This window comes from Cryptococcus neoformans, chromosome 5 (assembly GCF_000149385.1).
Source record: "Cryptococcus neoformans var. neoformans B-3501A chromosome 5, whole genome shotgun sequence".
In the NCBI taxonomy this organism is placed as follows: domain Eukaryota; kingdom Fungi; phylum Basidiomycota; class Tremellomycetes; order Tremellales; family Cryptococcaceae; genus Cryptococcus; species Cryptococcus deneoformans.
The window spans coordinates 109,209-136,509 of record NC_009181.1 but is presented as its reverse complement, the minus strand read 5'-3'; the positions used below and the strand labels follow the sequence as shown (position 1 = coordinate 136,509).

The following is a 27,301-nucleotide window of genomic DNA, read 5'->3' as shown; positions in this document are numbered from 1 at the left end:
CACTTTATTCCCCATCTATCACCCGGTACATCTAAAAAGCCTTTGGCACAGCCCTAATGGCCTCATCCAACAACCTATTGCTCACTTCCGGGTTATCCAGATAAAGATGATGTCCTGCCTCGGGTACGACGTGGACTGAACAGTTGGGGTTGCCCGCTTTGGCCAGTGCGGCAGCAGAATCGTGGCCGCCTTGTACGTCCATCCAGTCATTGTCACCGTCTGTTATAATCATAATGGGAAGAAAGAAAAAAAAAGGAACTGGTTAGATGCAGTATACGCTGTGACATACAAAGGGGAACAAAGAGGAAGACGTACACATGAATGTGACTGGGATTTTGAGACGGTCGATACGGTCCAGAATGGGGATCCGCGCGTATGCTCCTGGAGCTAGTATATGTGCTGTACATCCCGGCATTCGTTAGCTATTAGCTGTCATATGGCTGCAGCCCAAATGGAGGCGAGAGCGAGAGTGAGGGTGACGGGGAACGCGGGAGTTGGACTTACAGATACAATACTCTCCACTCCCCTTCATCACGCTCGTCCCATAGATGTACGCGTGTAAATCCCTTACATCCTCCTCTGTCTGTTTTGCGAATCGGCGAGAGCTGTATTTGCCTACCCACAGGGGACCGAGGGGACCGGCTGTGCGGAGGATGGAGAACGGGGAGAGACCTCGTTCCCAGCCCCATACGAAGACTAGTGTGGGTTAGTCTACGGTTTTTTTCTTCTTGGGGGTGGGGGGGAAGGCACTTACATTTCATCATTCCCCGTCGGACGACCGAGGCTTCGCGTCGTTCTTCCCATTCTTTCGCTTCCCCTTTCGCTCCTTCCTTGCCTCCGCTCCCACGCCCCCCTGGACCTGTACCGAGCTCCATCTCCGCTGCGTCCACCGCCCCTTCCAATTCCTGGCTCGTCTCGCTCCCTTCCCTCCTGAGCCTCTGAGCCTGCCGGGTCTGGGAGGACAATTCGGCGGTCAACGGGTACCGGACATACTCTGGCCCATGCGGTATCCCCCCGGGCGAAACGAGAACCAAACCAGAGACGCGCTCGGGGTACCTCACGGCGTAAGCACTCGCCAGATATCCGCCCAACGAATGCCCGACGAGGACCATTTTCTCGACGCCTACACGTTCTCGCCAGTTTTCCAAGCTGGCGAGGAAAAAGTGTTCGGCACGGGCGACGCGGGATGGAATGGGGGCGTTGGAGGGGGAAGAGACGAGGGAGGGGGATGGGCGGGAGGAGAGGCCCATGCCGAGCCAGTCGAGGAAGAATGTCCGGCGGGAGGTGGCGGCAGAAGAGGTGGCGATGGATTCCCAGTTACGGAAGAAGAAACTAGAGAAAAGCGGAATTGGGATCAAAAAAAAAAAAACGGGGCAGGGCGGGAATATGGCTTACCCGAGAGCAGCAGCGTATCCGTGCAAGACGACGACCGCTTCTTTGGAATCCTGGTTCGCTGGCGTGCTGATTTCCAGTGTGTTGATATAGTCTCGGAGCTTGCCCTCGTCCGTCTTGCAGTATTTCGACTTGCGGTGGTGGGATTTCTTTTCTTCGTGGGTGGGATCATGAACAGACGAGGTGGCACTGCTGCTCGGGGAAACGTCGCGAGGGTCGGCGGGGTGCGCGGGGGCGTCGGCAGGGTCGGGCGTGGGGATGAATACGTTTCGAAGCGTGGCCACGAGGCCTGAAGACGGCGCTGAGCTTGAGGCGACTGGCTGCGGCCGAGGCGCTACGTCTTCTGCAGCGTGAGTCTGAGTTGGAAGGCTCGTCGTACTTGTACTCTTGCTGCTCGTCCCAAACCCGAACCACGATCTGCCGCCTGCCTGTTCCTGCATGCCGGCGGACGCTGTCGACGGCGGGGGCGGCGCTGCGGCGGGAGCGGGCTGGTACATGCTGAGCCGTCTGAGCAGCCTCTCCTCGGCGACACGGGTCTCCTTGTAGGAGGACGTGGACCACCATGCTGCGAGGGAGGACCGGAAGTCTTTGGGGATGTTCCGTGAGGCCGGCGGGGGCGGGGTGGGGGAGGACGAGGGCGGGAGGGAGATGGAGGCCATGGGCGGTTGCAGGCGGGCGGCTGTGCGCGGGGCGGCGGGTGGGAGGCGGAGGAGTGTTATGGTGGGCTGATGGAGTAGAGCAGAAAAGGTGGAGGTGTATTTATAGAGGCAGCCGATGGCCGGGGCTGAGTATGCGCAGTGGCACTCGGCAGAGCCCGGCGGCCATCCACGCCTGTCCGCCCGTCGCGCTTCTGGCTAGTGCGATGCATCTTGTAGTAATCAGCGTGATGGCCGATCTATCGTGGGTCCTTTTCCTAGCGCCCATGCAGCGCAAGGAGTTCTAATGGATCAGCGTCATGAGTGGTTGCTGATTAGTGGGATTTCCGCTCAGGCACAATCACTCGGCTAGATTCATGCCAGGAGCATGGACGGACAATAGCGGACTGATTACCAACATTTCGCGTCGATTACTGGAATACAACATTCCATCCGCCGCCGGAACTATTATCGTTCTCGGACTTTACCAACGCGTCTTTAGTATATTTCGCTGTCGTTTCTCTAAAACGCAATTCTTTTCGCCAAAACCACCACCATGTCCCGTCCGAGCCAAGTATCCAACCCGCCCACGGCCCCTCCTACTCCCTTCCAGTTTGACCCCGTGCCCGATGCCATCGAAGCTATCAGGCGCGGGGAGTTTGTAGTCGTCATGGACGACGAAAGCCGTGAAAACGAAGGAGACGTCGTGTGTGCTGCCTCTGCCGTCACTACAGAAGGCATGGCATGGATGATCAAGTGGACAAGGTGTGTGTTCTTTATCCTTTATTATTCAAGCCGAGAGAGTGAGAAGCCACTGACCATGTCTGAATCGACATCAGCGGCTACATCTGCCTCTCCCTTCCTCCGTCCCGACTGAAAGCACTTCAACTTCCCCCCTCTCTCCCTCCTTCCGGCGTATCCCAAGACCCCAAGGGAACAGCATACCACCTCACCGTCGACTCGGCTCCCGGACGTCATCCCGTTTCCACCGGTATCTCCGCCCACGATCGAGCGTACACCGCCCGGTTGCTCGCGGATCCCAAGAGCGATGAGAGCGATTTTACAAGGCCGGGACATATGGTTACGCTGAGGTATGCGGTAGGCGGGGTGAGGAAGAGGAGGGGACATACAGAGTGTGCGACAGGTATGTCCCTCTTTCCCGTTCTCTCTTTCCACCTCTCGCTCTTAGAGGGGTAGATCTCTTTTTTTTTTTTTCTTTTTGTGTATTTGGTCCGTACCGCCGGAAACAACCATCTTTCCGGTAGATCTGTACATACACTAACTCGACTCAGATCTCTGCTACCTCGCCGGCCTCCCACCCGCTGGCCTCTTATGTGAGCTCGTCAACCCCTACGACCCTGCAGGATCCATGGCAAGACGAGATGATTGCTGGAGATTTGCAAAGGAGTGGGGATTGAAGATTATCAGTGTGGAAGGGTTGGCAGAGTATGTGTTGAAGGAGGGCAAGCAGCTCGTGCCCGAGGAAGAGGCCAAGGCATAAGGCGGGGTTTCCTATCAGTACAGTAGACCGTGTCTCGCTGGGTACATATAGGGGGGTACGGTGGGCTGTCTTGCATTTATCAAAAATAAAAAATAAAAAGAGAGAATCGGAAAAGAGTTGCTGGTCATGTTTCGTACGGGCAGCACAAAGAGGTTTCCTGCATGTGGCCATCCATCTCTTTTCGTTATCTTTTTACTAGTACTTGCATTTATTTGCGTAGCAGCATGGAATTGTTGGACTACATGTAAAAGTGAAAAAAAGGTGCCACACTGGCGCAAAGTGATATGGCACACGTGTGGCGCGTGGTAAAACTCCGAAAACGCCGCCAACTTTGCTGGCTTCATTGTTCTCTTGATACGGCGCTCACCTACTTGCACCAAAAAACACCCATCCGAGATGACTTCTATGGCTGCCGCTCTTGCGGCCTCGCTCCCCGCCGCCGTCTCCACACAGGCCACCCCCCAGCCCGCTGCCCAGCAACCCTCAAAAGTCCCGCAACGGCTCGAAGGCGTTGTCGATGTGGAGGCCGCCAGGGAAGTCGAGAATGTCTCGCTCAGCTCGCTCGTAAGTCGCAAAGTCGCCTTGGGTTTCCCTCCTATCATGTCAGCGCTGGCACGAACAGCAAGACAAAACGGGTGCACGAGTGCTGATTCGTGGTGGAAAATAGGTTTTCCTCAAAATGATGAAGCACTCTACCGACTCTTTGCCCGCTCCGCCCGCTTCTGTCCTCCAGCAAGATAGGAACCCGCCGCCCTCCACCGAACTTTCTTCCCATGTGGATGCGCTTGGTGTGCTGTTGGGCTTGGATCTGGATGGTGTGATGGAGGTTGAGGACTGTTATGCCTTGCCCGGCGGAGAGACAAGCTTGGGTCGTGAGTTTTTTTTTTTTTTTTTTTAATACCACGCAGCGGATTTTCGAAAGAATATGTAAAACAAGAAAAAAAAAGCGGCGCTGACTGTATCTCTCCTTTTTTTCCGGTTCTAGCCAACTCGTATTCTGCCAAACTTTTGAGTCGACTCGGTACCGTCTCCACTCCCGATTCCCCTGTTGGCATCTACCTCTCCACCCACAATGGTGGTTTCGCTACCCGAGTATCTATCGAGCTTCTCTCTGCCGTCGAAAAGGCTGCGGGGCGAGGCAAGGCGATCCTCGTCGTCCACGATGCCTCTCGGTCAAATGGCGGTGACGTGAGCGTCAAGGCGTACAGGCTTGCAGACGGTGCGCGCGAAGCTGCCAAGTTGGGCCGATGGGACGGTCAGGTCCTCATAGAGCAAGGGATCACTGCCTCCACTTTGCTCACGTCGATCCCCATCACCGTTACTTCCCCCTCACTCGTCAACGCTTTTATTTCCACCCTCAACACTCCTTCTCCCTCTGAGACCTCTGCTCCCTCACTCACCAACCCGTCTGTGCCCCTTCCTCCTTCCTTTGCTCCCCTCATCAATCCCCTCCCTGGATCACTCACCGCCTACCTCCAAAACACACTCGACGCACTTACCCTGCACTCTCACGAAGCCAACAACATCGCCTTCCTCACCCGTCAGATCGCCCGAGAAAAGACAAAGCACGAGCAGGCAATCAGGGATCGCGAGGAGGAGAATGCGAGGCGGAGGAAGATGGGTCTCAGCGAGTTCCCTAGTATACCGCAGGAGATTCGCGGCGGGACAAAGGAGCCGAGTAGGTTGGAGATGGTGTGTCTCGGAGGGACGGTGGAGGGGATCGCCAAGGGGATGGCGGCAGAGGCCGGTAAGGGTTTGGTGAGGGCGTATCTGTAAATCATCACATCCTACCTCTCCTTCTTTTTTATTTATTCCTTTTTTTATTTTTATAGGAAGGGGGTGACTTGTAGAGTTATATAGAGGCGGAGCATGGCGCCTCTGTCATCCATGCATGCTGCGATCCAGATCTGTTTCCTTGGAGGATTTATTGAGTTTTTCAACACATCACATCACAAGATGAATATTACTATCCGCCACTAGATTTGTAACAGTCCGGGGGGCTAGTGCCTCAGCAGTCTTTTCTCCCAACCGTAAACCACTCGTTCACCGCCACCTTTCTCTTCGGGCCATATAAGCTTTTTATCCTCCACTCGCGTGAAACCTGTTTTGCAAAGTACTGCACCGGACGCTGCGTTCTCGGGTTCATGGAACTATAAAATGACGAGTTCTATCAGCTCTTGTTTTCATGTGAATGATGTTTTATACATATATATATATATATTAAACTTACAGCGACAACCTTCTTTGCGCCTATCCATTCCAAATACCCCAATCCAGCATTGATCATCCCGGTCCCCACACCTTTACCCCACCAAGCAGGTAACAAATCGTACGCCAACTCCCATGTCCCTTCTTCCCCTCCCTTGTCCTCGGCACCAGGGCTGAGGAAGACAATGCCGATCATCTTGCCGTCCGAAGCGGTACGAAGGACAGAGAATGGAAAGAAGTTTTCGGCGTGCGGTAAGGGTGGGGAGGGCGGGAAAGGAAGGGAGGGGAGGAGGGTGGTGGAGATGTATGTGGCGAAACGGGGGACGGGGGACATGAACACGCCAGCGTCGGAGGGTTTATACCTTGTTTGATTCGACCGTTAGCCGTGTATAATGGAAAGATAAATTGATGAACTTGTTAGGACTTGATGAAAAGCATGTTGGACGTACGGGAATGGACGACGCCAGAACCATTTACCGATTTCAGGAGTGTTGAACAGTACGAGCTGTAGACCGGGTACATGAACATTAGCTCACGCATACTTCGATCAACGTTTATTATCGCGTCTATATACTTTTTCCTCCCCGCCCTTGTTTTATTTGAGACGCAGTAGATAAAAGGGCATGCCCTTTGAGGAGGAATTGAAGGAGGAAGGAAAACGTACGAGATCATCGATATCTGATTCCTTTCTCATGGTGAGCTTGAGTTCGGGATGAGAGGGGATCGGGATGTACGGTTCGCCGGAAGTGTCGATAAGGATCGGACAGGGTGCAGTAGGGGTAGGGGAGGATGTCATTGTAAGTCGATCGTAGATGGTTTTGGTGGGTTAGTATGAATGGAAAAAAGAGTATGGATGGAAGATTGATATAGGTACATCGAGAAGACAATAGACGCCCAGGGGCGAGTGCGAGTCGATAGATAATAAACAGCTGAATTCGACGAATGGACGGACTCGAGTGGCCGTAATCCAAAAATGAAGCGCCGAAAGAACCCCACCCGTGCCTGGAATGTGCACCATATGGGCGAATAATGCCGGTGACTAACCGTCACGCGTGATCGCCGCCGGGTTTCAAATGAAGAAGTCTACGGATGACGGATGTATTACAATTCATGGTAACAACAAACGCTACATGCATGCGTGTATCCACAAGACACCCTAGACATTTCCTTCCTCCCATACCGGACATGGACAAAACGCACCCGTGCCTCATCCCCAACTCTCTTATCATCCCAATTATCGGGTCGTCACAGAGCTATCAGCATCTGTAAACTCCAAATGATCACTCTGATCGGAAATGCCGGGTCCGTGGATCAACGAGGTATGAAAGTCGTCTTCGATGGGCGTGATACCGGTGTTAAAGGTGGCTTTGTAAAATGCAAAATGATGGATTAATCAAGTTTATGGGCATAGGGGAAGAAGGTCTTGATCAGCTTTGTCTGGCGGCGACGCTGTTACGGAAAAGAAGATTGGGGATAAATTCCAAGCGATACTTACAGGTACTGGTCTGTTTCTCAATTCCGCTCAATCCAAGGCTAGACTTCTCCTCAAATAATCTGCCTCTTATCAATTCTTTCTTACCTCGACCATCCCCAACTGATTCCATCTTGAACTGTCTCTTCAAAGGCGACGTCCTCTGCTCAAATCTTCTTATTGGAGCGGTAGGTTTCAAAGCAAAGGTGCCAGACGGCATGGCATCTTCAAACTCGATACGGGAATCGTCGCCAAGCCCAAAAGCAGGCAATGGAAGAGAGGGGGGAGACGGATAAGGTGCGGCGGCCATGACAGTGGTAGCAGCAGTACTTTGAGGTTGGGATTGAGGTGGGGTGGTAGGGGTTTCTTTGGTAGGAGGGCAGGAGGAAGGTTGGAAAGATGGGTTAGGAGCTGGACGATCAATTTTCGAGCCATATCAGCACCTGATTGTGTGCACTTTTTTGCATGGAAATATCAAGCGATAAACAAGACAGGACATACTTGTATGATCATACTGATCCGGGCTCAGAGGGATTTCATCAGTGCGCGACGGGAGGGCATGGTACGATGGAGAACCTCCCGTGGTATGAAGGCTTGGACGATAGCTTTGAAGTTGTTGATACAGTTGCGAATAGCGTTTCTGGTCTGATCCCTGCCCTTTGATCTCACCCTTTGGTTCAGTGGTGATTTTGTTTCCAATGTCAACCAAAGAAGAGGGACGCGACGAAGATGCTGTTTCAAGCAGACGTGGATCAAGAGAGTCAGCTGGCGCCTGGGCTCAAAAATCAGACCGAATGGAAAAGGGAAATTGAACTTGCCTGACAGAGAGGAAAGACTGATGAATGACCGTCTCGCGTCGGCGGCTTCAAGCCACTTTTGAGTACCTGCCCAATGGAATCCCCCATTCGGTCAGTCAATTATTTTATCGAGAAGCACACCCCAAACAAAGCCAGGTACAAACAAGCAAACCAAGGGAAAAAAGAAAGAAAACCAATACTCACACCATCCGACCGGTGGACCGTCCATTCTCCCATTTGCATCACACCCACTGCCGTACATGCCAGGCGTACCATACACATACCTAATTTTCGCCAACTTTCGCCTCTGCTCCACCTCCCTCGCATGCTTTTCCACTGCTTCATCCAATTTCTTACCTCGTCTCCATCCTACGTATTTGTACACTCCTAGAGTGATGATAGCCAGGAGAAGCATGAGCAAAGGGAGGAGGATGGAGAGGAGGGAGGGGAGGGAAATGGAAGAGGAAGAGGAGGAAGCGGTGGAGGATGTAGCTGGTTCGCGAGGGAAGAGGGAGGGGAGGATGGGTGGTTGGGGCATAGTTGATTAATTGGTCTTCTCTGGCAGTGGATGGCAGAAAGAACAAGGTCTGCTGGTGGTGCTCGGTCGTACTCGAAGTAAAGCTAAAGCAAAAGCACCTTGAGAGATGGTGAAAGTAAGAAAATGAAAGCAAACAACAGCGTAGCAAAGTAATTCAAGAACTGCTCCCCCTTGTGGGGAAACGAAAGCCTCGTTGGATGGATGAGCAGGATCTGGTGCAAAACGGCTATTGTTGATTGTTGACCGACGGTGCAAGAATCCAAGTGGTCGTGGAAAGTGGAGGTTATCGCGGAGAAACTGCCACAATCCGAAGAAATACCCATTCGCGGTATAGAGCAGTGTCTGTCATGCAAGATGAAGCAGATTTTATCCTATGCATTTAGATATCCTTGGAGAGAGAAAAAAAACAGGCATCAGCTGATAGATAAGCTACAAGTACGAGGCTACAGAAAGGAACGGACACGGATGCGAGTGCAGCATTCAGATGGAAGGACTAGCTCAGCCTGGGGCTTGATCCAGGGACTGGCTTTTTGAATTATAAAGAAGCGAAAAAGCAAAAGAAAGGAAAGTGCGAATAGTAGTGAGAAATCACAAAAAAAAAGAAAAACAGGCTCATGCTGAAACCCACATAATCCCTACCGAGAGTCCGTAACTTTATTCTAAAAGAGTGTTTGGGACGTATATGATATCTGTTGTGAAATGGATGTTTGGCTGAGAAGGGGGGGTCAGTTGAAGAACAAGATGGTTGGAAACAAATGACTTGCAAAAAAATTGTAAAAGATCGATATATTACATATGCCATTTATTGCCGAGAAGGGTTCGCAACCTACGTCTCGATCAGCAAATCATTTTTACTTCCGTCACACTCCCTACACTTACATGTAACGGGTTTTCCCTTTCATGCTGCGGCGTCCCAACACTTCCCTCTGTTCCCGAGTACCCTCCATAAGCATCTCCATAACCTTCTCCTTCCGGTGCGTAGGCATGCGCCTGGCTTGGGTCAAAGTAGTAATGCTGCCCCTCTTCATTGAGCGGTACATCGCTATACGCCTCACCAGAATGCGTTGGGGCATCACTGTACTGCTCAGGGACGCTATACTGCTCTGGAGGAGCGTGAGGGTCATAATAATACCCTTGTCCGCCGGGTTGCATGGTTTCATATCCGCCCGTCGCGCCATATCCGGCCGCTGCAGCTGCGTACGGGTCGTAACCTCCATGAGGGTCGCCGTAAGTTGCGCCGTATCCATCGTACTGGCCCATGGGTGTCTGATTGGCGGTAGAAGGGTACGATTCGCTAGTTTGGGGGCCAGAAGAGGGATTGTAGCCTTTATCCTCATCGAGAGGGGGTCGTCCAGTGGCACCTGCAGGGGCGGCCATGGCAGCCGCTGTGACCTCCCTGTCGAGTCTCTGTCTTCTTCGTCTCCTGAAACATAACAGACTCAAGGCGAGAATTAATCCGATGACAACAAGACCGACCACAACGAACGTTCCAGCAACGGCACCTTTGTTGCTGAAAAAGGTATTGGTGGAAGAGTCAGATGACGAACTACCGGAGTCGAGGGCGCCAGTGGGATTGTGGACAATTTGGGTGACGGTGTAGACTTCGCCATCGGAAGTGGTCACATAGGAGGAGGTGTAAGAAGCGGGAGTGGTTGTGATAGAATGACCGGCGGAGTCTGTGGTGGTTGCGACAAATGCTGATTCTGCCGCGGTACTTTGACTAGAGGATGTATCGGAAATGACGATGGTAGAGGTTCTGGATGATATTAATTACGATGGCGTCACGTATATAAGGAAAAGCTTACAGGGTACCAGCTCGAGATGATTGGTCTGCGGATGACTGTTGAGCAGTAGAAGATGCAGTAGTGGAGCCGCCGACGACCACCGTTGTGACTTCTGTCGTTGATGGGGTTGCGCTGCGAGTACGTCAGCGACGTTGTCTGTAAAGATAATGTGAGACTCGCCTGGAGGCTTGTGCGGCGCTTGATTGAGCAGCTTGACTAGAGACAGGCTGCGTGGTAGAGTAAATGGTCGTCACGCCCTGACTGCTTGCTTGCTCGCTAGGACTCGCACTTTCTGTTGCACTTGGACTCGCACTTTGACTGGGACTAGGAGTCGGTGAGGCACTGGGACTTTCACTTGGGCTAGCTGTGGTAGTGACAGACGGCGATGGCGACGGAGAAGGCGAGGCGGATTGTGACTCCTGTGCAGAACTGGGTGGTGCTTCTGATGTTGTAGGCTGAGCTTCAGAGGTGGGCTGTGCAGATGACGCTGGGGCTTCGGATGAGGGTGCAGGATCCGAAGTTGGTGCCGCTGATGACGGTTGAGGTTCTGCAGAGGCTTCAGAAGTGGTCGTTTGAGCGTCGGATGTGGGTGTAGGGGAAGGCGATGTAGATTGGGCAGCATCATCCGAGGACGGCGATGGTTGTAATTCAGATGTTTGAGTGGGCGAAGCAGAAGCAGCAGGAGAGGAATCTTTACGTCAATGGCAATACACAGACGAAGAGACAGAGTATGAGTCAAATCAACGAAGACGTCGACTTTGATGCTATGCAGGGGAGGAGAACTTACCTTGTTGGGCATCGGACGACTGTGCGGGGGCGGCGGAGGATGGTGCTGCCTCCTGAGAAGCTTCGGCGGATGGTTCTGTGGTGCCGTTACCTGCGTCCTGCCTGGCGACAAGTATAGGCGAGTGTGTTGCTTGTGCCGGCCAGGCATAGGAAGTGGAAAGGGAGATAGAGGCCGGCATTGTGTAGAGATGGTTTGGTGGTGATGAAGAGAGAGATGATAGGGAAAAGACAACTAAGGCGATGAAACCAGACGCTAAATTTCGCAACCAGCAATCACAATTTCCTATTTCCTTTATTCTTTTTTTTTCGTCTTCCATGCATTCAACATCTTATTTTGGTATTTTCGCCAGCACAGCCGTGCGAGTCGTCGCCAGTTGCTGTATGCATCGCCGATGGGGGTGTGCTATGCATGAAGTACGACGATGTTCCTATCTATGCCGGTTTTTTCTGGCCTATCAAAGCTGTTCCCATTTCCCGCTCTCGCGCGTCAGACATAGGGAAAGCCATAGCTCTGAGCATATATATGAGCATTCATGCCGGCATCCCAGGGAACGCTCTGCATATCCACTTTTCTCGTAGGAGTCGAGCCCAAAAGCTCTTTGAAAGCTGGGTCGTACGGTCAGTGCATGCTCTGCCGCCTCTTCATCTAAGCGTGCATCAAACTGAACTTGTACCATGGATCCCTCACGCCTGATTGACATTTCGCAACCCACCGCGACTTGCCACCTGCTGCCAGTGCGCATGCGTCATCTTTATCAAACGGGGAAGGCGGGAAAGCTTATTAGTCCTGCATGGTAACGGAAGGTGGGACCGAGGAACATTATCGACACTTTCAATCACAAAATTCCACGCACAAAGCACGGGGCTGAAGAAGGAAGAAAGTATTGTGAGGCTTGGGCGCCAGCTGATCGCTGACCCATCGAGGCAACGACAGATAGCCCAAAAGCAGTTTGGTTAATCAAAAATCATATAATGAGCCGAAGGATCTTGACGTGAGACTCCCTACCAATACTGACGTGCAAGTACAGCGCACGGTAGTGGCTTTAAACTGTGAGCTTTGGAAAGCAATGATACGACTAAATGTACTGCAGAACAGGCGGCCTTCAGGTATCAGCAAAAAACCAGACCAAGTTTGAAGGGTCTTCCAGTTCTTATCATACCTCCTATTTGTTTATTAACTCGGTGACCATCGCTAAGTCCTTGTTTCTATGCCCAGCTGTAACATCTTCAAGGAAACAAGATGTTACCAAGAGATTCATAACGCTGAGCGACGCCTTTACTTCACCCTTGTCGAATTTCACCCCACCCTTGAACCACCCCTTCTTTTGACTTTTTTTCCCTTTCTTCGCTCGGTACCCCACTCGGAAACATCTAGTCTCCGTCCCTTTGATTATCGTTCTCTAGAGGGTGTGTTCAGATTCCAGACGCGTGGACTTGTACAGCTTCCCTTTAGGATCTAGTAAGTGGGATGGCGGTGCATTCGCAACTCGGGGGATCTGGATTTCATCCTCAAAGCTTCTCATGCTGAGTTACCTTCTAGCGAGCAATAAAAATTTTGGAATCAGGTATTATGGAGAAAAGGCTATCATAAACTCAGACAAAAGGAAAGCCAAGGAAGTATGACAGTTGTCATAATGATAAACTTTGATCCGGCCGGAAATACTCAAGAGGCTACGAACGCTAGCTATTATTATCTCTGAGCTTTGATCCGAACACTTCTAATGAAACTCAGTAATAGTCAGCTGCTTCGAAAGCTTTCAAAGGCAGACTCTGACGAAGCGAAGCTGGGAGGCCAAGGTATATAATAAGAGCCTCTCTTCAACAAATTTCGAGAGTATTCAACAAAGCCCGCAATTCAGTGACTGGAAAAGAAACATTGACCTAAAATCAGGCAAACAGAACACAAAACAGAAGTGACAGACGTAATGAGTAGCTCTCAACAATCAACCGTCCCCACCATTTCCAAGGACGACCCGATGGAGACGACCTGCTGGAAAGACCTCGAAGCTTCCATTTACGAGTACGTCTCAACAATCAATTCATCCTTGGCAGATAAGTACCCAAAATTATCAACTGAGCAGAGAGGGAAATTGGTGGCTGCTGCTACGAATAGTGTGATTGGTTCTGTTAACCCTTCTTCTACTGGTACACGATCATCGGAGAAGAAGTGAGAGGTTGGAGAGGGACGGATGGAGGGGATAAAAGAGCGAAGGATTTGCAACAAGGGTTGGCCATTAAGGGCAAAAGAGAGAAAAAAAAACATGAAAAAAAAAAAAACAGAGATGATAGACATTGCTTTCGAGAGTGTAAAATCATCATTTGTCTATAGTCGTTTCAGGCTAGGCGATGCAGTCAACCATGAACCAAAAAGCTGGGATGCTGGTTTACAAAAGCCGTATTCCAACCAACAGGAAAAACTCCCAGTGCTATTTCTTTGAATCCAATTGGAGGACTCGGTCACAGCCCGACAATGAATTCGCATGTTTCGCAAACCATCTTGGTTATTCTTCATTTAATGTCGCGCACCCATCCCATAAGGTTTTTTTTTTTCGGATGATTCTTGAGCCTGTCACTGGTTAGCACCATTGCTCAATGCAGCCTGTGGCCAAAAGCGCAAAACACGTTACAGAGCTCCATGCACAAAAAGACACAATTCTGCGGATGAGCGCAGTAATACTAAACATATACGAGGAGTGTATGTATCTGTATATCGAATGATCCAGGTATATATGACAGGTATCCAGGTGATTGGTGGTTATCCAGTAGTCACAACCCAACAGAAATAAATGACAGGTGGATCAAGGAGACAAAAAGAAAACACTAGAAACAAGAAACGCTAGAAGGATAATAGTGTACTAATTTATAACCTCGAAAACCTCCACCTCTATTTCTCCGCCCCTGTTTCTCTCCTTTGGGCATCTTCGAACGACTTTTCAACCTTGGAGCAACCCTTAATGGCTTTCCGTCCATTGAGAGAGGATGGTGGGTACCGGATCTTGCACCTCATCGTAAATCATTCCTATTAACACAAATTCCAATGATCAGAAATAGCTTTGTGATGAGATGGAGGGGATACGAACGTTTCCATTGATCTCTACTCAATTTCTCTTGATGGAACTCAAAGTCAAAGAATCCGGGTTTTAGGGGTTCAGCATTAGGTTCGTCATGCGGGTCGTGATAAGCCTATCCATGCAACATGTCAGTCATTCATAGACGCGTTGGGAGAGAGTATTGAACAAACTTCGACGTAAGAATGCATCAACGCTTCTTCCACTGTGATCCTCTTGGACGGGGAAAAGCTATCCAACGTTGTAGGTCAGTACTTTTGTATCAACGTCATGATAGAAAAACACACGTGAGGGTTTGTTTTAAAAGATCAACCGCCGCAGGCTTGGCTTTAGGGCAAATCGCAGAAAAGTCTTGACGTCGGGTGAACTCTAGTGCTCGCTAAACACAATACAATTAGCAGATGTACGCATCTGCGAAATCAATGAGAACGACTTACAAGATAATCCTTTGATCGTTGAGAGGTGATCTCGTTGAAGTCGTCCATCTGCATTTTCCGCGTTAGCTGCGCGATTAAGAAAGCGAAAAGTAAACACACAGTAGGGGTACCGAGCACTTGTAAAATCAAAGATAATTCTGCGATACCAGAAAAATACAAATATAGTCAGTTCTCCCCATTTAATGTGAGCTCTAGGTAGCTTACGGTGGTGGTAATCTCTCCCAGGGAATAACGGCTTGCCGTTGACTACGATAGGTATCAAAACTGCACTGCGTCATTCTTCAAGAGTGGACTATCACTTACTCATTTCAGCAAGAATGCAGCCTACACTCCACAAATCGATAGCCTTGGTATATTCTTGGAATGCTGCTCACTGTTAGTTACAGGGACGATAATACACATAGAAAACTTATTGACTTACATAGCATGACTTCGGGCGCTCGATACCACCTTGTAGCGACATATTCCGTCATGAATCCTTGTCCTCCGTCTGATGTACCAGGTGGAGGCTTGGCAGATGATCGGGCAAGACCGAAATCACAGATCTGCAAGGCAGAGTTGGAAAGAGGTAAGCGTTTTGTGAAATATGGAATGGACGGTCTTTACGCCCGGGCGTGAAAGCAACAAACAAGACACTCACTTTGAGGTCACAATTGGCGTTTAACAGAAGGTTTGAGGGTTTGAGATCACGGTGAAGGACGTCGGCAGAATGGAGGGCTTTCAGACCCCGAAGAGTCTATTATGCAACCAGCTTATAAGCATGTTGACCCTGGAACTTGCAAGTAATCTGGTACGCACCTGGTAGACAAAGTATTGGCAGTGATCATCTGATAGTTCCTGACTTCTGATCACTCGGTGCCTGAGGAGGTTATTGTTGTCAGCATTGGTCGCTGAAGGAAGATTGTCAAAGACTCCAGCCTCTTACAAATCAGTCTCCATAAGTTCCTTATCACGCCCATCAGCTCTGATCATATCTAGACATATTCAAAATTCACCTGGACGAGATAGACTTCGTTGAATACCTCATAGCTTTCTGGTTGAATCAGGTCAAGAATGGAAATGATATTTTCGTGACTAGCGGTTCATCAGCCCCACTCTTAAATCATTTTACCGCCTTTTCCATCGTGATAGATTTAAGACCTACTGAAAATGCCTAAGAAGCTTGATCTCTCTCAACGTTCGTTGGCAGAACATGGTATGGTCAAATGGCGTGATACGCTTGATAGCGACTTGAGTCCCAGAGGGAAGGTGGGTGCCAGCTCTACCAGTGAGGAAAATTCAAGTAAGCCCATGGTTATTTCTCCCCCAATCCAGAAAGTAACACGGCTTACACTACAAGACCATATGCACCTTCACCCACGATCTCTTCAAGCTTATAAGTAGAAGGAACATTGAAGTTGATTTGGCTTTGGTCGATTGTCATATTGCCACTTCGGTATATTGAGAAGAGTGGATAGACAGTTGTTCGATTGATATGCGCAGTGATGAGAGGAACCCGGGTTTACGTTGATGAAAGTGGGTGCGGATACTAGGAGGCAATAATATAATAATGATGGTACCCGGGCGGTTACTGATTGATGAGAGGTACGGAGGATGGGTACGTGTGCGTCTGGCTTAAGGTGGGTGGATGTGTACTGGCTGGCAGTAGGCGATACGTAGACAATAAACAAAATGGACAATCTGCACTCACACGCTCGCAGATCAAGAGAACAATAAGAAACGTCGGTCGGTGGTCTCGCAGTCTCGCCTTCTTCGCTGAATCCGTGCCTGGTCAATAGGCGGCCAGGACCGACTTCTTTTGCCGCCATGGCCCCGACTTGACACATCCTGAAACCGAGCTTCCTTCTGTTTCAGCTTTTTATCACGTCCACCGTCCTATATAACGGAGAAATGGGGGAGTGGCTTGTGGGAGATGGGGCATATCAACGCCACCTTCTTTTTTTCTCTTTTCTTCAACTTCTGGATTCTGTGCTCTAATCGTCAAGTATCCTCTGCTCATGTATGCGATGAATACTATTGATGACGGATGCAGGCCGAGGCCTATTATGCAATCAAGCAAATGACTCCTCTTATTCGTCTCTAGCCAGATTCTTTTTTATAGATAACATTACCAATCTCAACTTATGAGCAAACCATGGAAACGACTGAAGGATTATCATAGCGGCAGCAGAAACAAAGATATCACAACCATGCAAAAGCATATCAACATGTCTACAACGAAACAAGGAATCTAAAAGATATCTATAGAGACATGTAAAACACAAATAACCTCTCTACAACTTGAACAAGAACCCAAGCTATGGAATATAATATTAGCCTCTGCCATACACCATCATTTAAGGAACCCAAACTCACATCTTCTACAGTAAGCTTGCCCAGTGCAGAATCCGAATCAGAGCTCAGCGCCGCCTCGGTCATGGCCAGTTTCTTAGCTTGCAGCTGAACAATCTGGTCCTCGATACTATCTTCAATCACGAGCTTGACTACCTTGACGGGTCGTTTTTGACCGAGACGGTGAATACGGTCCATAGCTTGATATTCAACAGAGGGATTCCACTGCGGAAAAAAAGGAACATCTCTGTCAGGTCTACGGTCTCTGAATAGAAAGTGTCAAAACAAGCGACTTACCCAACTGTCCATCATGAAGACCATAGACGCTTCTGTCAAATTCAAGGCGACACCACCCGCTTTTAATGAGATAAGAAAAACAGTGACACCGGTATTTTTCACTAAACAAATCACGGTCAAACCACAGCAAAGCGCAAGTATAACAGAAAAACTTACTGAAATGCTGGATAGTGGCATCTCGTTGCTGAGGCGTCATGCTACCTTCAAGTCGGCAAATCTGGCCGGAGCGTGCATTAATTTACTGGTTCTCATGATAAATCAAGTGGAAGGCGAGACTCACGTTGAATCCAGCGCGCTGCAGTCTAAAAGCGATCAAGTCCAAGAAAGACACAAACTGCGAGAACACGAGCGACTTGATTGTGCAATCCTTGTGTCTCAACTTCTCCAATTCTTCTACCAGCGCTTCAAGCTTTGAAGACGATCGCCAGTTCTACAATACAGTGAGCAACGATCCCGCCATGCACGTAGGATTTCTCGATGGAACTCACATCAAGATTGAGCCTGCTCAAAATACCTTGTCTAGCTTTCTTGTTATTTTCTTCCAAATCCAAAGCCTCTGCCTCGAGGTCAATGGAAATCTCGATATGGCAGACAGGACATTCAGGCTTATGGCCACGCATCTGTTTCACCTCGAGGTATTGTTTGATACATTCTCGATCAAAGACATGCTTGCACTGTGACATGATAGCGTCTTCGGCCTGCAGACGGATGTAATATTAGGTTTCATTCCCCATGATGTGGATGAAAATAAGGGAAGGAGAGGACGCACGGTATCATTGCATAATCGGCACACGGTGCCTTCCTGGACGTCAGTGAGGGTGCTGTTCTTTGAGCGCAAGACAAGATCCGGATGGCAAGCCATCTGTCGCACTGACACAATTATCAGGCTCCATCGTATTCTCTTGAAAGGGTCGCAACTTACTCCTTGTGATCAACGAGAAAATATTCGAATAGTCTTAAATACAGCTGATCAGCCATTGTGCACTCGACAGAACGACCCGCTCAATCTAAATTCCACTCACTGTTCAACACCGTTCCCTGTCCCACATAGGTGGCGAACTGCCTCTTGGCATTAGTGAACAGGCTCATATACAACTCCTTCTCCTGTGGACTGAAATAGTCCCGTCTAACCACAATCGTCCTCGGGGGCAAACCAAGATCATCCGCTCTCTCGAGCTTGGTCCGTCGGAGCATCATCCTGTCAAGAAGCACCTTGAGTTTCTTGAACGCAGTGTGACCCGGTCCACCTTCCTCGACACCGTATTTGGCGATGGGGGTGAGGATCTCCGTGTTCCAGAAACAGACATGGTCCATCGGTTTGTGTCCGCATTCGTCACAGTGACGTTTATCGGAGAATTGCCAATGTAATCTCTTACAAGGACATTTCTTACAAAAGTAGTGACTATTGCAAACACGTATCAGCATTATCATGAGGTACGATCAATTTGAGGGAGAGGGTATACCTAAAAGGATCGGCGCCCAAAAATCGAACCAGCGAGTAAAGCTCTCCAACCCTATTTTGCAAAGGAGTACCGGACAGACACCATTTGTAAGTCGCCTTGAGCGCGAACGCTGCTTTGGCGGCGTTGGTGGATCGTTCCTTGATGTTGTGGGCTTCATCGAGCACAACTCTGAATCTGAGATCAGTAATGTAGCCTCAGAAAGTCGGGAAGAAAATCGGCCTACCGGTGCCACTCAAACTCGTGCATAGGTGACTTCTCCTTGATGAATTTGTCTCCTCGCTTAAAACCGCGCTGCTGTCGTCTGAAAGAAGCTTCCAATGTCCCATACGAAACGAGAACCTGATAAAGCGTGTCAGTAATCGATAAGGGAAACGCGTCGCAAGCATCAGAACCAACTCACTACATCAAACTTTTTCAATTCCGCCGCTTTCATCCTCCCCTGTCCATGCCACAAACATACTGTAAACCCTTCAGCATGCGTCTCGATTTCGTTTTTCCATTGCATCAATGCAACGACAGGGGCGACGACGAGACTTGGTTTGCGTCGAGGTTCAGACAGGAGAAGGGCAATGGTTTGAATACTAAATGACAGGGTCAGCCAGACTCAAGATGAATGTTCGATGGCTACGCACGTCTTGCCCATACCCATTTCATCTGCTAACATGCCGCCTTTCCAAGGGCCTTCTTCCTGCTTCTTCATCCAGTAAAGACTCTCCTTCTGGAAAGGCAAGAGCGTGAGTTTGAGCGAGGGGTGAGCTTCCATAGTAATGGGTTTGACAGGTTCAATATTGGCTTGAAGATCGCCCCAGACGTTTTCGAGCTCCGGACGATGCTAATAGAAATGTCAGATTTTAGGATGACAGGCGATGACGACAGGATGTGACTTACCATACACAGAGCGATGAGGTTCTTCTCCCCGTTCGTCAACTTCCTCCCCAACTTCTTTGCTAGCTCTCGCTCTTTCTTCTTCCTAGGCGCCGCCTCCCTTGCGGCATGGCGCTTCTCCTTTCTTTTTTGCATCTGCCTCTTTTCGAGCCATGACATATTGGGATCAGAAAGCTCAGATAAGGATTCATCCTCATCGGAAAGGGCCTCAGCTCCGTCGAATTCCTCCTCTTTTTCTGAATCAGAACCACCTAGCTTGCGGCCTTTGCCCTGGAATTTCTTGGTTTTTCCTTTGGCAGCTGTTTTTCCCTTGGCAACGGAGGGCCTAGCAGCTTTACTACCTTGAGCTCCTCCTCGACCTCCTCGCATGCTACCTTTTCCGCGAGAAAGCGGCACTTCAACTTCAGAATCGGATGTTGACAAATCGGATAGATCGCTGCCTTGTTCTTCAGCCTCTTCAAATTCAGAATCAGAGGGGACGGGATCATCATCGGAGAGAGGAGTGGCATTGGCTGTGTCGGTAGCAGTTGACGACTGGCCGCTCCGTTCTACACAAAAGTCAGTGACTGACGTGAAACGAATGTAGGGGATGGCTTACTTCCAGCTATACGAGCCAAAGCAGCATTCAAAGCAACATGGTTGGTTCTCTTCCCCTTGGAAGACGCCGCTTTGCTACTAGATGCACGGATGGCCTGCTTGAGCTGTCTGGCTTCATCCTCGCTATCCATCGCATACCCTCCACCGTCAACCACAAATTCAGACTCCGTTGAATCGCCATCAAGTTCCTCAATCTTTACTGATGCTTGTGATTTACTACGACGTGGTGCTCTCGATGAGCGACCAGAGGTTCGCGTGTCCTCTTTGAGATCGGTTACGGAAGCTTTGGCGACACGACTGTATTTACCAATGTTGAAGGGCTGGGCTTGTTCTTTCGCTCTGCCTTTGCCTTTACCGTTGACGCCATTGATCTGTGGCTTCTGATCTTCTATTAACTCTATGTCAGAGTCGCCATTCTCCATCTAATCCTGAATATCAGCGTCAACTTTATGGAGTGAAGATTCATTTGCCACCCACGTTGACATCGCCATCGGCCCAATCTTCATCTTCTGTTTCATCCCGATCAACGCCATTGGGGACTAAAGATGCAGTATTGCTGGTAGATGATCTCGTCCTGCGAGTTGGTATCGACACCTCGACTGTTGATTGCCTTTGAGCTTTGATAGAAACAGCGTTATTGGTCCTTGAATCGCCGACAGAGTCAATAACAGCCATTTCTGGCTGGTTTTGCGCTGATTTTCGGGTTGAGCGGAGAGCAGGCATCCTGTGGAAGAGGTGAGGAGAGAGGTTGGGAGGGAAAAAGAGGGTGCAAGAGGGTAATTTTTTTTAAATCCTAGAGCGAATTTCCGATCGATGAAGAACTTGCGGTGTGCTTGAGTGGAGGTGAGTCAACCGCCACCGAACGACCGTGGGAAAGTCTATTTTCGTCAATACCCAACAGTGGAGGCGGGGGTATCCGCCCAAGCATGTCCGCCGTCATCCGTCGTCCTCTTTCCACTCGCGTCCGTCAGCTATGCGCCTTTCCGCGACTGCCCTCTAGTTCATAATCTCACCTCGTTCTTCTCCAGAAGTCCAGGACTTAGGGACAATGGCTTCCAAACGATCATACACCGACATCTTGGCATCTATTGATCCCGCCCAATTTGACTGGCCCGCTTACGAAGGCACATACAAAGGTCCGTCATTTCCTTCACCGTTCCTTGGCCTTACCAACTTTACCTTGCAGGCCGAGCCCTTATAACCCGGTATGCTCATCTTGTAAACACCTGTGTTGCCTACCCTTCCCTATCGGCCTCTGAGCTTGCAAAAACGGCATTGCTCAAGCTAATCCCACTCGTCAAGTCATCCACATGGGATATCAACACTTACCTCTGGGCTGTATCTGTCCTTTTTACTATCGTTCACCCTGGTCAGAGATGGAAGGCTGCCGAGGAAATGGAAGTGGACAGAGAAGAGGATGACGAAGGTGGAATCACTAAAATCACGTCGAGAGGTATCCCTCCTGGAGAAGGGAAGGAGGAAGATGGGTTCCCTGATGAGAGATGGATAAATGAGACGAGGGACACTGTAGCGAAAGAGGTTTCGAGACTTGATGTAGAGCTGAGAGGGTATATGAGCAACCTTATTAAGGAGAGCATCCGTGTAAGTTGTCACTTGTCGGTATGATCACTGGACGAGCTGATGTGAAATCTGCGATGCAGTTGACGCAACTTGCATTTGCAGAATTAGCTTTCAAGGTCGGCAAAGTGCGTGAAGCTCTCAACTACTATGCCGCCACGCGAGAGTATAGCTCTACCCCTCAGCACCACGTCGATCTTGGTGTGGGCGTCGTAGAGGTACGTTCACGATCCTCATTCGTCTGAATGTAATGCTAACCATCCTCTATAGACTTGTCTTGCGTTCAACTACCCGGCACCCCTTTCAGGCCACATCGCCAAACTCGAAACCACGCTTGACCGTCTCCATCCACCTCCTCACACTCAGTCCAAACAGCAAGCTGGCCTCAGCACGACCGCTTCGGACTTGAGGGAACGTCAAGCCGAAGAAAGCCGCTCTCAGGCGGCGAGGAGGAGTGTGATGGTGAGAGCCAAGGTAGGAAAAGGGCTCATCAGCGCGAGTCAAAAAGATTGGGCTAGGGCTGGGAGAGAGTTGGGATGGATTGAGGAGGATGAAGGCGGGTTAGGCGATTGGGAAGGCAAGGTGCGTCTTCTTGTCTTATGGCCCTATCAAAAGTGAAAGCTCCGAGACAATGGACTTTCGCTAATGTCAAACCAGGCCATTTCCACGAGCGATCTGGCCCTCCTTAGTGCTTTCTATGTCCTTGCATCATCTGATCGCAGTCGTATACGTCGAGTACTTCTTGATCGAGCGACGTTCAAAAATCAGCTCGATGATTCACAAGGATGGATTGTCGACTTGGTCAGAGCGTATGTTGACGCGAATTACGAACAAGTTATGTCTCTCCTTCAGTACTCCGAGGTATGTCCATTTTTTCCCTCACCTTTTTTTTTTTTTTCTTTGGTTGGAAATCTCCGATTCTCATGTCCTCGCTGTTTCAGCCAATTCTTCTCCTTAATCCCTTCCTCTCGTCCTGCACCCGCTCCATCATCTCATGTATTCAGACCCGTTCCATCATCCAATATGTCCAACCATTCTCGACTATCCGCATTCAGACTATGACCCAAGCATTTGGGATGGAAGGAGACAAGATGTTGGATGTCATTGAGAAGCTGATTGGGGATGGGGATGTTGGAGCGAAGATTGATTTGATTGATAACGTGAGTCCCATTCTTCTCCGTGCGAGCGACAAATCGCGGTTATTAATGATTTTTTCTTTGGCAGGTGTTGGTGATGGATACACCCGATCCGAGGGCAGAGATGTTTGAAAAGGCGTTGAAAGCGGGACAAAGGAGCTCCGAGCTTGCTAAAGCATCACTTTTGCGCATGAAGCTGTACGTTTCTTTCTTCTAATCTCCTTAATCCGTACGTCATTAATGGGCTTTATGTTCCTTTTTATTCCAGTACGGAAGCTGGGATCACCGTTAATCCTCATGCTGAGAGTATCAGTACCGAGATATCCGGCAAACAGCAACAGCAGCAGCAGCCACCACTAGGCCCTGATGCCACAGCCACAAGCACAACCACAGCCGTGCAAGTACCGGGAACTGCTATGGCAGAAGATCAATCAGCGGGAGATGTTGTGATGCAGGCTACTGGGGAGCCGAATGGCGAGCACGTGGCTTAGAGGACCACTGTTTGGGTCGTAGTTGTCGTTCTCCCAGGCATCCGTATAAGGAAGTCGAGAAATACTCCAAGAGATGCTAGTTGTATTATAGCAATACAGGATAACCAAAAATCATGACCATGCGCTTACCAACATGCAAAGAATACAGATATTATCATACAACACTACAAACAAACCATACCACAGAGATGCGGCAATAAAGCCTAGTTCTTCACGGCCTTCGACGAGAGCCCAGGAGGAGTAAAGTTGATAGCGATATCTCCGCCGACGACATTCCACTTGCCGATTTTTCTCCTCTCCTTATCTAAAGAAGTCCCATTTTCTACTTCCCATAATTCATCGTCCCAAAACCTCCCAAGTGCTCTTTCCTCCCTATTTCCTTCTTCCGGAACTACCATCTTCTTACTCTTTTCCATCTCATTCTCAATTCCGCCGACAATATGCTTTATCGGGTTAGATTGATGGTGGGGACGATCGAGAGATTCACCGGTAGAGTATTCAAGTGGATGGCGTGGATTCGGGTTCGTATCCAAGCTCGAGTACAAGTTCTTCTCCTCAATTTCTTCCACACCGATGTAAGCACGTCCTATCTCGGGGTCTGTAGATTTGGTTAATAATTGAAATCTCTTCTCCTGCCTCTGTCTTCTTCGCTCCTCCGTCTCTTTTTCGGTCCCTTCTTCCCCTATATGCATATGCTCTGTTGGAGATCCGGAGGAAGGGATCCAGGGGATGGAACGTTGCGAGATGATTATACTTTTACGAGTTTGTAAGATCCGAGGATAGGAAGTGAGTGCTGAAGGTGGAAGGGAATTGAGATATATGATTTCATGTGGCTAAATGGAGAGATCGAGAAAGGCTGCGAGTAAGCATGTGGTTCACGCATCCTTCCATGGAAAGGATTTGTTACGCAGAAACTCACGTCTGCGGCGTATTTTCTCGCTATCGAGAGTAATGTATCACCTCGTTGGATTTTATGAATGACTTGTACTGTCTCTGTATTGGTGTTCGCCTTCTTCTGGATATGAGAACTACCTTGAACATTTTTCGTAGGGACAAAAGAATCAAGCCTAGATGGTTCCGAAGAGGAGCTAGAGCCACCAATGCTGTCACCAATGTTGTTTTCAACTTTTTCTATACTCGGAACTCCAGCAGTTGGCGTAAATCCCATACGCTCCGTCTCAACCACAACCTCATCATATCCAGGAGGAGGTGGCAGCGCATCAATCTCGTCTTCCTCCGCTCCGTTGTGCTCATCCAAACCCAGGCCCAAACCTAGTCCTAAGTCGGTCACATCAAAAACTACTTCCCCTCTTTGCCCTCTCCTATCCTGATGTGAAGAAGCACCGCCCGACATCGCATTTCTAGGATCGCCGCATCTTAAACAGGGAACATACTCCCTCAATCTCGGGTTTTTCTCTAAACATCTTGAGCAGATCGGGTTGTTACAGCAGGTAGGTGAAAAAGCTGATGCGAGGTGAGAGGGGAGTAGAGTAGAAGAGCATGTCTGGCATGATAAAGTGGACATGCCTGCTGTGAGTTTTAGATATGTGGTATGAAATGGGAAGGGCTAAAAAGACATGGTGGAAATCGCTATAGCACATAATAAAAGAGAGAGCCGTCGGTTAGCACCGATGTGGTGATGGGTGGCAAATTAAGCTGCAAAATCAGTACGAGACTCGACACTCGCCATGATCTTATCTATGGGCGAAACAGAGTTCACTACTACTACTATTACATCGGACAAAGTGTAACACAATGATTGATACATGAAAGTTATGTCTTCTCCCCTAATCCACTGGGACTCAAGCTTCTTTTTGCCATCCCAACCCCCCTTATTGTCGATTTCGGTGTCCCAGCCGGCGACGGTGTTCCCTTCTCTCTCGCCTCTCTCTTAATCCCTTGTCCCCCAAGGCCTGGACTCGGACTCGCCCCTCTAGACACCACCGTCGGCGATCCTTGCCTCTTAAAAATCCACCCCCACCCCCGCCTCGCACGCTTCGCCTCTTCTCTCGCCTTCTCCTCCCTTCTCCGCTCAAACGCAGCGCGATACCGCTCATACCCCTCTCTAAACGTTCGGTCTACGCGAGAGGAGAAGATGAGTTCGCCTCTGGGGTTAGTGGAGGGTGGAATTTGGGCCATGACATTGGGCGTGTTGGAGACGCGTCGGATGCCGCCTCCTGCACCTTTGCCAGAAGGGAGAGAGGAAGGAAAGGATTTAGGACTGAGAAAGGGTTTATGTAATGATGGAGATATGGGGGAGATAGGAGAGGAATTGCGATTGGAGGAAGGGAAGAATGGGATAGAGAGAGGGAAACGAGGAGGTCGGCGCATGTTGAGGTGAAGATTTAGTGGTCGAAGTGATTTGTTGGAGTGATTGATGTAGCTGCACAGTCACGTTCAGCATCGATTTTACCAAGTACTTGTGATGTAAGTGATGTAAGAATCAAACTCACCTAGTGGCGTACCGAATCTTCTCTTCGTACATGCCACTGGCAAAGAATAACACCAGCGTGATCGAGACCACCGCCACGCTAGCTTCCAAAGCTCTCAACATTAGAATACTCTGATTAAAACATCAATAACAATGCCCAAATAGTACCATACAACGTGGAAAACGTACCTCTGGGGGATGCCAGAACAACATGTGTCCCATGGCAACCAATACAAGCAGAAAGCTCCACATGAAGACTGATATCACAGACTTTAGCTTTGCCTTTCACCTCCCACAACACTTTATGAGAAACGCACTGCTATACCGCCGTCTTCTCCGTCTTAACATCTCAGCATTGCTCTTCAGCCGCTCCTCAAACAACAGCAAGTCCCTATACGTGGACGTATCCGCTGGGGGGTGATACGGTGCATTGGGTGCCGGACGGATTGGTGAAGATGTTTGTGACCGATTCGGTGGGCTGGCCTTGAACCACGTCATTTTTTGTCAGTATCAAATGGCTATTTAACCTTGTGTCTTGTGAGATATTAGGAAAGGAAGAGTTAAACTCACCGGACGATGCCCATGTGGTGGCATCGCTTTTCTCGTTTCCAAAACCGTCACGTCCTTTGTGTTTCTATAGTATACTTCACGATGGGTGTATACTTCTATTGAATTCTTTGGGGCCTCCGAGAAATTATGGTCAAATCAGAACGGGTTAGTGACGTATTTCTTTTCTTCCTTTTGTATCCTTGCTCGGAAAGCGTTGAATATGGAATGCCGTATATTGTCGAGATGGGGGGTGGGGAAGACGCGGCTCGGTCACGTGATTTTCCCCCTCCGCCGACGGCTTCCGACGAAGAACCAAAACAAATAAGCGACGGATGAGATTTGGTTAGCTTACGTAAGAGCCTTAAATAGGTATTAGTCGACCGCATCCGTCATACCTGAAAATGCCATACGCTACATACACATTCTTGTTTTCATCTACGCCGATAGCCCATCAAACTCAAAGCATCTCGTCTCTCATTTAATGTGCCTTAAAGCACCTTTGCCAAAGCCCGAATCGCTTCGTCCAACAATCTAAAACTCACTTCAGGATTATCTAGGTACATGTGACCTCCTGCCTCGAGCACGACATGTACAGAGCGATTGGGATTACTCACTTTATTAACCAGTACGGCGGTTGAACCATGGTAACAGTAGACGTTCATCCAGTCGTTATCGCTGTCGTTTATGTTTACCCTTTTTTTGGGTGGGTGTTAGCGGTACAGAGGAAGATTGGAAGGCGAAGGGTTGTTGAGGCGATCAGCGAGAGGTTCGCAAGAGCATGCAAGTGGACTGGCGCTTCGGCAGGGCTGGAAAGGTGATGAATACGTCTCCAGAGATGGGTTACCAAGCCTGAAAAAGAAACCGAACCTGAGGGCACTTACTACTGCTAATGCCGCTACCTCTTTGGCAAGCGGCAACTAGATTGT

General features: G+C 49.4%; 11 protein-coding genes across 12 annotated transcripts; 3 read left to right on the top strand and 8 right to left on the bottom strand.

Moving 5' to 3' along the window:
• Positions 1-31: 31 nt before the first annotated feature.
• Positions 32-2,051, bottom strand: CNBE0500 (hypothetical protein; the record flags this gene model as incomplete). The annotated part of the gene is made up of 5 exons (XM_770239.1): positions 32-219; positions 316-399; positions 505-696; positions 755-1,332; positions 1,396-2,051. 5 exons carry the CDS (start codon positions 2,049-2,051, stop codon positions 32-34), a joined length of 1,698 nt encoding a protein of 565 aa, XP_775332.1.
• Positions 2,052-2,583: 532 nt separating this feature from the next.
• CNBE0490 (hypothetical protein) lies at positions 2,584-3,528 on the top strand (the record flags this gene model as incomplete). The annotated part of the gene is made up of 3 exons (XM_770238.1): positions 2,584-2,792; positions 2,867-3,171; positions 3,320-3,528. 3 exons carry the CDS (start codon positions 2,584-2,586, stop codon positions 3,526-3,528), a joined length of 723 nt encoding a protein of 240 aa, XP_775331.1.
• A 396-nt stretch (positions 3,529-3,924) lies between these two features.
• On the top strand, positions 3,925-5,304 carry CNBE0480 (hypothetical protein; the record flags this gene model as incomplete). The annotated part of the gene is made up of 3 exons (XM_770237.1): positions 3,925-4,092; positions 4,196-4,400; positions 4,514-5,304. The coding sequence occupies 3 exons, from the start codon at positions 3,925-3,927 to the stop codon at positions 5,302-5,304; spliced, it is 1,164 nt and encodes a 387-aa protein (XP_775330.1).
• A 224-nt stretch (positions 5,305-5,528) lies between these two features.
• Positions 5,529-6,532, bottom strand: CNBE0470 (hypothetical protein; the record flags this gene model as incomplete). The annotated part of the gene is made up of 4 exons (XM_770236.1): positions 5,529-5,678; positions 5,759-6,098; positions 6,186-6,241; positions 6,401-6,532. 4 exons carry the CDS (start codon positions 6,530-6,532, stop codon positions 5,529-5,531), a joined length of 678 nt encoding a protein of 225 aa, XP_775329.1.
• A 438-nt stretch (positions 6,533-6,970) lies between these two features.
• Positions 6,971-8,542, bottom strand: CNBE0460 (hypothetical protein; the record flags this gene model as incomplete). Its single annotated transcript, XM_770235.1, has 4 exons — positions 6,971-7,101; positions 7,232-7,618; positions 7,709-7,800; positions 8,253-8,542. The coding sequence occupies 4 exons, from the start codon at positions 8,540-8,542 to the stop codon at positions 6,971-6,973; spliced, it is 900 nt and encodes a 299-aa protein (XP_775328.1).
• An 802-nt stretch (positions 8,543-9,344) lies between these two features.
• Positions 9,345-11,291, bottom strand: CNBE0450 (hypothetical protein; the record flags this gene model as incomplete). The annotated part of the gene is made up of 5 exons (XM_770234.1): positions 9,345-9,368; positions 9,422-10,298; positions 10,348-10,458; positions 10,507-11,017; positions 11,114-11,291. 5 exons carry the CDS (start codon positions 11,289-11,291, stop codon positions 9,345-9,347), a joined length of 1,701 nt encoding a protein of 566 aa, XP_775327.1.
• Positions 11,292-14,063: 2,772 nt separating this feature from the next.
• Positions 14,064-16,040, bottom strand: CNBE0440 (hypothetical protein; the record flags this gene model as incomplete). Its single annotated transcript, XM_770233.1, has 15 exons — positions 14,064-14,131; positions 14,193-14,295; positions 14,354-14,411; positions 14,468-14,559; positions 14,618-14,665; positions 14,717-14,754; positions 14,822-14,863; positions 14,921-14,983; positions 15,039-15,162; positions 15,258-15,353; positions 15,416-15,476; positions 15,543-15,562; positions 15,613-15,691; positions 15,762-15,878; positions 15,949-16,040. 15 exons carry the CDS (start codon positions 16,038-16,040, stop codon positions 14,064-14,066), a joined length of 1,101 nt encoding a protein of 366 aa, XP_775326.1.
• Positions 16,041-16,890: 850 nt separating this feature from the next.
• On the bottom strand, positions 16,891-20,913 carry CNBE0430 (hypothetical protein; the record flags this gene model as incomplete). Of its 2 annotated transcripts, XM_770232.1 has the most annotated exons (16): positions 16,891-16,914; positions 16,973-17,173; positions 17,246-17,346; positions 17,402-17,462; positions 17,526-17,675; positions 17,734-17,943; positions 18,015-18,115; positions 18,168-18,200; positions 18,268-18,647; positions 18,709-18,876; positions 18,932-19,047; positions 19,109-19,289; positions 19,341-19,540; positions 19,597-20,141; positions 20,192-20,612; positions 20,668-20,913. In XM_770232.1, 16 exons carry the CDS (start codon positions 20,911-20,913, stop codon positions 16,891-16,893), a joined length of 3,138 nt encoding a protein of 1,045 aa, XP_775325.1. The 2 variants fall into 2 exon arrangements, with proteins under 2 accessions (XP_775325.1, XP_775324.1); XM_770231.1 differs by lacking the exon at positions 16,891-16,914 and having other exon boundaries at positions 17,085-17,104; positions 17,251-17,346.
• A 325-nt stretch (positions 20,914-21,238) lies between these two features.
• CNBE0420 (hypothetical protein) lies at positions 21,239-23,395 on the top strand (the record flags this gene model as incomplete). Its single annotated transcript, XM_770230.1, has 8 exons — positions 21,239-21,326; positions 21,377-21,792; positions 21,852-21,986; positions 22,039-22,350; positions 22,426-22,629; positions 22,710-22,928; positions 22,993-23,102; positions 23,173-23,395. The coding sequence occupies 8 exons, from the start codon at positions 21,239-21,241 to the stop codon at positions 23,393-23,395; spliced, it is 1,707 nt and encodes a 568-aa protein (XP_775323.1).
• Positions 23,396-23,598: 203 nt separating this feature from the next.
• Positions 23,599-24,920, bottom strand: CNBE0410 (hypothetical protein; the record flags this gene model as incomplete). The annotated part of the gene is made up of 2 exons (XM_770229.1): positions 23,599-24,228; positions 24,315-24,920. The coding sequence occupies 2 exons, from the start codon at positions 24,918-24,920 to the stop codon at positions 23,599-23,601; spliced, it is 1,236 nt and encodes a 411-aa protein (XP_775322.1).
• Positions 24,921-25,168: 248 nt separating this feature from the next.
• CNBE0400 (hypothetical protein) lies at positions 25,169-26,420 on the bottom strand (the record flags this gene model as incomplete). Its single annotated transcript, XM_770228.1, has 5 exons — positions 25,169-25,778; positions 25,849-25,958; positions 26,016-26,083; positions 26,144-26,309; positions 26,397-26,420. 5 exons carry the CDS (start codon positions 26,418-26,420, stop codon positions 25,169-25,171), a joined length of 978 nt encoding a protein of 325 aa, XP_775321.1.
• Between the last annotated feature and the right edge of the window lie 881 nt (positions 26,421-27,301).